This window comes from Alligator sinensis, unplaced genomic scaffold, assembly GCF_000455745.1.
Source record: "Alligator sinensis unplaced genomic scaffold, ASM45574v1 scaffold632_1, whole genome shotgun sequence".
NCBI lineage: Eukaryota > Metazoa > Chordata > Crocodylia > Alligatoridae > Alligator > Alligator sinensis.
Genome location: NW_005842408.1, coordinates 666,841 through 675,352, shown reverse-complemented (window position 1 = coordinate 675,352; position 8,512 = coordinate 666,841). Strand labels below are relative to the sequence as shown.

The following is an 8,512-nucleotide window of genomic DNA, read 5'->3' as shown; positions in this document are numbered from 1 at the left end:
GGAATGCGAAGATGAGGGCTGCTTTGCAGAAATACAAACAATATCTGTTTTTAAGTTGTACAGATGTTAAACAAAACTTTCGTTTTTGAGGCACGTTTTTGCACGTACAGAACTAAACCAGTTTTTACAAAAAGTTAGTTGGCATTTGGTCCAATTGGTATTAGAAAGCAAAGCATCCCACTTGGCACATCTGTAGAGAAACCTCATGGGTGAACACTGCTTGTTTGCACCTTTTGTCTTGTTACACAAGCTGTGCCTACCACGACGCATGTTCATAAGAGTCATATCTAAACTAATGCAAAAAGCGTTAATAAAAAGCAGTCGACTGGAGAATTTGCAATCCAAGCTGGAGTTAACAGCCAGTCTGAGAGGCAGTCATCAGGGAGCCTAGCTGAGGTGTAAAACCATTTTGTGGGCTTGTTCCTGCGCAGCACTGAGCACTTTGGGCCCAGACCAGCAGAGTCCTTAGGCCGGTTCTTTTGACTTCACAGGGACTACTTGCATGCGAGTGCTTTGCAAGATTAGGGCCACAGTGCTCAGCATCTTGCAGGTTGGGCTCTGTGCCAGGAGCACAGTAATCCTGTGCCCAGAATCCCAGCCTTGTTTATTTCATAACGAGCTTTGGGCTAGGACTGGATATTCAGCCACAGAGACGCTCAGACATTTGAAGTGATGTTGCTGTGATAGTCCAGGAAAGATGCAAGAGTTCTCGTAGGTGATATCTTTTATTGGACCACCTGCACGGTTGGCATAGACGGAGACAAGCTCTCGGGTATCACACTACCCACTGTCAGGTCTCGAGGGACGAAGGGTACTGTGATACCCAAAACCTTGTCTCCGTCTATCCCAACCATGCAGGCAGTCCAAAAAAAGATATCGCCCATAAGAATTCTTGCCTCAGACATTTGAGTAATTTTGGTAGAACCCAGGATGACTTGCTAACAAATATTAATGGGTGATGACACAAACACAGAAGTGTCTGCCAGCTGTAAAGTGACGCAGGCTACTGCTCTGCAGAGTGAGAGAGACCGCCCGCCCCCTCCTGAGTGGCTCTCGTTCAGCCTGTGACATTGGTTGCCAACACAATGCATCCCACTTTTCATGGCAGGCTAAAAGATAATGATACCCAGTGATCAATCTCATATTTATTTTAAAGTGAAAAGAAATTACACTCTGATTTCAAAGAGCAGAACACATTTGCTTTGAGGCAAAGTAAAATAGTAAGGTATTTTAGATAGATTTACTAGCATATGAGAGATGTGAAAGCATTATAAATCACATTGATGTTGTGTACGGAAGTGAGTTTTGTTCCTGAACGTTACAGGACTTGCTTTGATTTTCTTTTGTTACAAAAACAGGCAAGCTTTGTTTTCCTAAAAATCATTGAATGTCTAGACTTTAACTGGAGCTGGTAAAAATGGGATGTTTTTCCTCTTTTTTTTTTTGTTTGTGAAATCTGTGTAGACAGATTTTTCACGGAGTCAGAAAACTCAAAGCGAGTAAGTTATTCCTCAAACAGTTTTAGTCTGATCTGTCTGTACTGCAGTAGCATCTAGAGGTTGCAGCTGAGATCAGGTGGACGCTGCATGGACAGAGAGAGTGAATCCCTGATTGGCCTCAGCAGGCAAGATGGACAAAGGGAAAAAAGCGCACAGAGAACAAGTGATCTGCCCAGGGTCTGTGGGTCCTGGGTAGACTGAGGAATAGACCTTCATCTTCCTGTCTGTCACTGCTAATACTGACTCCATGGACAGATTGGGACCTGCTCTGTTGGGATGACTCGCTTTATTATTTTTTTAATATAAACAATTATTTGAATGTTTTAAATGTTTGCCTGACACAAGTGCTATGTGACTGTACCAGTCTGAGCACAAAATCTAGTCACCTTCTTTGTGGTGGTGACAAACAGAAAAATGCCCGCTTAGTAGCAGAGTAGGAGTTGGCATAGCAGATGTATCCTAATGTCAGGTGTATCCTCTGTGTCTAACACTCTTCTTCAGAGCTGGTTCTAGAAGAGGTGATGATTAAAATACTAGCTGAGTTATTAAAGATCCTGTGGCTGGGCAGTGCGAGAGGGTAGGGGGTTAAAGAGTGCAGCCCATAACGGTGAAGTTAAGTGAAATGGGCGTTCTGTAGTTTAGCGTACAGTTGGTGAAAACAGTGATTAGTGCAGCTAGTAGCATCGGTATTTTTGGTGTAAAGATATTTGATTGGTTTGAGCTGTCGAAGGAACATACTCATTACTTTGCATGGTACAGTGGGTCTTCCAAAATGTACTTCGTATGAGTGGGTACCAGCTGACTAAAGCAGCTTGTTCTACAAAACGTGCATTGGCGGTGGTAGAAGCCACACATGCCATTGTACTCTTCCATGTATAATACCTGAGAAAGCTCACCTTCTGGTGCTACAGTCTATTCAGTATATTGTAATAGCGTCTGCTACCCTTTTTTCCTGTTTTCCTCTAATGTTCAATGTGTGCCTTTTTAAGTTACTTTGGTGTTTAACAGTACAGCAGTGCTATAGTATTTTTGTATTAAGAATCTGCACTTTAGCTACTATAACAGTGCTTGGAAATCAGTTTTAAGCATTTTAAAATACTATTTACAATGTTTACAGTATTGAATATTTTAATGCAGCATACAGACACGAGGGGCACTTTATTTTACTCTTCTATTTTTGTATGTGATAACTTTTATCATTCAAAACAGCCAAAAATAGAACCAAAAAGTATCTTGCAGAACTAGCTTTCATTCGAGTGAACTTGAAAGAACCAAATGTGTTTAACTGAAGTGCAACACAGTCCACCTGTGGGATCCATTTCCCTTTATTTCTGTTGGGTTAATAATGTAATGACATGCATTAGACATACTAACCTCGACCTTGTGTTCTTCCATATCTGTTCTCTCGATGAATTTTCATGACTTCTTTTATGACATGCTTGTCTCCCAGTGGAAGCAATGATCAGAGGCTGTAATGAACAAACCCGTGCCATGTGCCTGTTGCAGGTCTAGAAAAAGTGCTTGGAGCTAAACCTGAGGACTGAAAGGGAATTTCAGTACAAAGAAATTCCCTTTGATAAATCTGTTGGTGATTTAACTTATTCTTTGAAACCAGAAAGAATTCTTTGTGATTTATTCGTATACAAATCTTGGCACTATTTTAAATAGTTTGGGCAAATCAGTTGTTGTATCTGAAAACGTATTTTCAAATAAATGCACCACTGACTCCACATACTGAGCAATGATACAGGTTTGGTACTGGAAATTCATGTCGGATATTATGGAAAAACAATCTTTACTCTAGTCCTGTCCCATACAGGCTCTGTGAAGTCATTTAAAAGAATACTGTTTAGAGATGGAGGGAAACATTTACATTCACCCACCCTCCTCATCTCCTCCCCCCCCCATTAAGAGGGAGGCCTACATGGCAGGAGAAGTAAATTGGGGTTTGGTGATTTCCTGCCCCTCTTAGACATGCAGTACATACTGGAGCTGACAGATGGGGAACAAAAGTGCTTGGGCCTTGTGCAGTCTACAGCTACTCTGTTTGTGGGAAGAGGATGGGAGGCTCCAGATGGCTGCGTACCTCTAGAGGCTGTCAAGTTTGTTGGCATGTGCTTGCCGTGTGTTTAACAGTGGGGCTTCTAGTTCATTTTTAAATGAAGCCTATGTGCAAGCACTTTGCTGGAATGGAGCCACGATGCCCAAACCGGCTTTGAAACAATTGCTGCCAGGGATGGAATAGATTTGAAATGGACAGGGGCTGCCACTGGCAAACAGTCACGTGAGTGAAGCGGAGGTAGCTCCAAAATGTAAAGATGCGTGCTCCCTCATAAGCTAGGGAAATGACCATTGAGTGAAGAAATAAACAGCAACACCCTGTCACCCCGACTTGTCGTGGTATTGAAGATGCGACTTGGCTGCTCTTGTGGACGGGGCAGGGAGTCGGGGAAAAGACTAGGTGGAACAGTCCACCTCGCTCTTTGTGTGCTGATATTGGAAAGGGGGTTTGCTCAATTGGTGTCAGCAACTAAGTCCTTTTAAACACCAACAGAAGGGCAGAAGGAACAGATGAAAAGTCACTGCTAGCTGAAGGCCCTTGGTGCAGTGTTGGGACATCCTGGAGTATGAGATGAATGGTGAATAGTGCATTTAAATATAGTGCCATGTTCCTGCAGCAACAGTGCAGTGTTCCAAACGTGAATTTGCAGTACCACAGGAATGGTGCATGCTCCTTGTTACCTTACGAGCTCTCAGGCTATGAGAGGACATTTTTTCTTAGTCCTTTCTTTATGCCACACCTCTGTTTTCATGAAGAGAGCCTATGCCAGGACTTCCACTTTATTACAATGATTTTGCTTTTTATCTGTTAATTAAATGTGTTTTTCTTTTGCATTGATTTAAAATGCTTGCACCTTTCCTTCCTAACTTTGAATTTTCCTCTGGCGGCCTTTGAGGTACTATTTCAGGTACAGTTTGGCTTTTTTCACTTGCTTTTACAAAATATGCATGTCATTTAACCAGTCTCTTTCAAAGACTTTGCATCCATCAGCATCACTCCACATATAAGCCATCTACTGTACGTGAATATAAATGTTACACAGTAATTGCTAGGACAGTGGGACATTTGTGCGAAGATGCATGATGTGACCTGTCTTGATGAACATGTTAAAACTGTTTCCCTGTTTTTCTCTTTCTGTGCAGGAGATGAAATTTATCAGGACATTTTCCGTGACTTTTCCCAAATGGCCTCCAATAATCCAGAGAAGCTAAACCGTTTCCAGCAATCAGATTCACAGAAGTCTTGAATGTCACATCAGGAAAAGAACTAAACCTGGTCACTTGTTCTCTTATACGTATAGTGCAAGTCTTTTTAAACAGCTTTAACTATATGCATTTTGTTAGTAGTCAGTAGTCTAGATAAAATGACCGCTCTGATGTGGCCTGCGGTAGTGGCAGGTATGGGGAGGAGTGAAGGATTGCTGACACTGCTGTCCCCCTAAAGCACTTGCCTCTGGAAGGCAAGGGCCAACTTACCCATCCCCTCCCTGATTTGTGGTTGCGGGGAGAGAAATCTGGCAATCTTTTCCTGAACTCCCCCCTTCTACATCTGCCCGTGATAGAAAATATCCTCTGCTCCCCTTGCCAACAGTGCTCACAGACATGTGCTGCTAACAGGTAATGAGAGTTGATGCAAGTTCTGTCACCGCCTAACCTTCCCACCAATGCAGGCCACTGGTGGTGACTGCTGGTCAGTCACTCTGCGGGTGCACGTGTGATCTGGAGGATCAGATGTTGCATGGAACAGCCGCAGCCAGGAAGGCTGCCTTTCACCAAGTGGCTCTTGGTATTGCTCCCAGTTCAGACTGGTTCGAACACTTGCAGGTAATGCAGCCATCCTGAATTCAGCCTGCTCGATCCCTTACGTCGCAGCACGCTGTAAGGTAGGCAGCATACACACATATGCACGTTCACCCTTTCTAAGTACAGAACATTGCAGAGAGACTCCAAGTTGTATTGCGCTGTTCCTGCAGAGTAACAATGCATGGCATTGCCTAATGGCATCGTCTTGGCATCGAGAGGAGCTTTCTCAGCAAGCCCCGCTCTGCCTTCTGCAGATATGCATGGTGTGTACAGTTTCCCACTTGGATGTGTGCGTCTGGTGTATAACGGATAGATAACACACACCTGCACTGTTCCTGATGCTCCGTCTGTCGGGACTTTGAACAGTAAGGCTCATTTCTAGGGCGCACCATTAAACTACTGTAAACTTCCTGTGACCTGCTCAAACTAGTTACAGCAACGTGGTATCTTGCTGCTGAAACTTATTTTGGAAATGAATTAGGTTTTTTTTTTTTTTGTTTTTAAACAATTAGCTTAGTTCAGTGTGAGCAGGTAAATTTGGAATTAAAATTAAGTCTTTCCTGGCACATTTACATTTAAACTATTCCAAGATATTTACCACTGTGCATGAAATAGGTAATGAAAAATAACATCTGTGGAAGGCCCCTGATACCAGGTTAGATACTCGCATTATACAAAGTGTCCTGTTGATAAGTATGCTAAGTAGCTGAGTTTCGCAGCATGTAATCTGTGCTTCATGTGTAGCCTAATTACTTTAGGAAAAGTAAACTCAGCCCACTGTTTAAACTGCATTTATTTTGGAAAGTAGTAAGTTTCTTATTAGACAATACTCCTTATAGATGAGTTTCCTAAGCTTTTAAATTGGAGTGGCTTCCTGTACAATGATAGCATGCTCAGTGATTGCTAATATTGAAACATCCTTCTGTCTTAAATTAGGAGGTGTTAGAGAATGTAAGCTGCTCTGTAGCTGGGACAGTGGGAGATGCACCTAGTGCACACTGCAGATGTACAGTCCTGCAAACATGGTCTTGGCATTACAGGGGAGGGTGGATGTACATTGCGTGTGACGGCTACAGCAAAGCAGTGTGAAGCTTCAGGGCATAGCTACCCTCTTTCTTTCTATGCCACAGTAAGACATCAAGTCTTTTCTCTAAGATGCCCTGTATCAGACCTCCACCTTGGACCACAGGTAGCATTTCCTTTCTAGTCTCAGGGGACCCCGTTTAAAGTCACAAGAGGATTTCCTCTAAAGCAAAGGCTTTTCTCGCCCTGTGGCTGCGTGGGGCGTCTGCTGCACTCTTGGCTCTTGCCTGCCTGGGCAGCACATGACCTCACTTTTTTGAAAGCAGCATCTGTTCATGCCGCGCTGTAGCCTCTGCTCTGGCTGGTGCTGACGGTCAGCCTTCCCCACGGCAGGTTCTGTCAGTGTGTCCGGGCAGGAGGCAGTGGGGTTGGACTGGTTTGCAGAGCAGGGCTGGCAGCTCAGACTGCAGTTTTGCTCCCTGACCCCTTAGGTACACAGATGCGTACCGCAAGACGTGTTTGCCGAGAGAGCATCTTCTGTCTGACCAGCCCTGGCAGGAAGAGATGCGCAGCTTAATTAATACATGTCAGCCTCACCAGGTGGGGGTGGCTCCCAGCCCCCCTGGGACGCTGTAGCTTGCGGGATCAAGAGCACGGCTGATCTAGGCCTTCAGAGGTCTGCATCTGCCTCTCGGGTGCTGACTCGTGCTCCTGTTCTGCTCAGCAGCAGCAGGGAACTTCCACTCCTGCCACGGGTGCATCTGAATGTCACTTGAACTGTATGCAATAAAAGTCCATTGTGCGTTGAGCCACGTACCAAATAATGGGAAACTTTGCATCCCGTTCAGGCTTATGCCACACGGATGGACTGTCATTGGCCTTCATTTGTGCAGAAGGAAGAGGCAGTTGTTTTTTCACAATTAAAAAAAAATTGATTATAATAATCTTACAACTATGTGAATTCCTAGTACTGGGGTTGCCACTGAAGGAGGGTCTGACCTTCATCTTGGGTGGAGCTAGCTCAGGTGTTCAGAGACTCGGCACAAAAGAGCACAACCTCCGTTCCCCTGCCCCTCCCTTTTGGAGGAGTAGGTTACTCGCCCAACTTGCTGATGAAACTTGGGCTACAGTGTCTCATTAAAAGATCGGTATTTGTTTTAATTGTTTTTAAGGCTTCTTGTTTTGTATTGGTGTTGGTACAATGCACACGAATTCAGGTATTTCTGTTCCAGTTTGACATACTGCAATCATTATTCTGTTCCCACGATTTTGAGTGACTCTGTCAGCAGGCCCAAGCCTTGCTTTAGCGTTACAGGCTGCGCGTCTGGATGGCCGTGGAGCGCACGCTTCATTCAGTTGCTCGTGAATGCAGGTAGAGCGCCGCGTCCGTTCCTGTTCAGCAAGGACCTCCTGCCAGAGCTCGCTGGAATCGGGGCGCCTTTCCACGGACTTTGGGAGTTACGGATTGATCGCACAGTGATGATTTTGAACGTTCTTGGTGTTTTGAAAGATGCCACGTGAATGTTGTATCTTATCCCCTGCCTGCCTTGAACATGTATTTGGAGTTGTTTTATATACAGGCAGGGTGGGGTGGTTCCAGGCCCCAACCCTGCAAGTGCTGCTGGGCTCTCTGTCACTTCTGTCTCCACAACAGCCCCTCCCTCCCTCCCTCCACATCCTGGCTTGTCCACAGCCTGCCCCAGCTGTGAGAGATTACTTGATCATCATTATCTTACAGCACTACCACCCCAAACGTGTGAGACCTACCAGCAGGGCCCTGCTTGCTGCAGTGTGCGCAGGGGAGCACCGCGCTCCACCAGCTTCAACGCAAGAAGCGCGTGTGAACGACGCGTGTTAGTAATGATATCTTGGAGCAGCACAGGGACCGCAGGCCACCGGCCCTTGCCCGGAGCCGCAAACGCCCTGCGAGCCCTCGGCTCCGAGGCACGGCCAGGTGCACATTCTCCAAAGGACTGAACTGATGCGCTGAAGCACGCCGCGACCGCCCGCCCCTCTGTCCCCGGCCAGCCCGGGAGCTTCTTTCCCAGCATTACACGGCGCGCTGCTTCCCTGCACGGCGCTTCGGCCTGACCCTGGCACACGCGTCCCTGCCCGCCCGTCCGCCC

The 8,512-nt window shown here is 45.7% G+C and overlaps 1 protein-coding gene across 3 annotated transcripts in view; it reads left to right on the top strand.

The window, feature by feature from the left end:
* Positions 1-8,006, top strand: part of ACAP2 (ArfGAP with coiled-coil, ankyrin repeat and PH domains 2) — a 96,724-nt gene extending 88,718 nt beyond the window's left edge. For all 3 annotated transcript variants that reach the window (XM_025211486.1, XM_025211487.1, XM_025211488.1), the window contains one exon: positions 4,704-8,006. In XM_025211486.1, coding sequence (XP_025067271.1) covers positions 4,704-4,807 — 104 coding nt within the window. In that variant the 3' untranslated portion in view covers positions 4,808-8,006. The remainder of the gene's footprint in view (positions 1-4,703) is intronic.
* Positions 8,007-8,512: the final 506 nt, after the last annotated feature.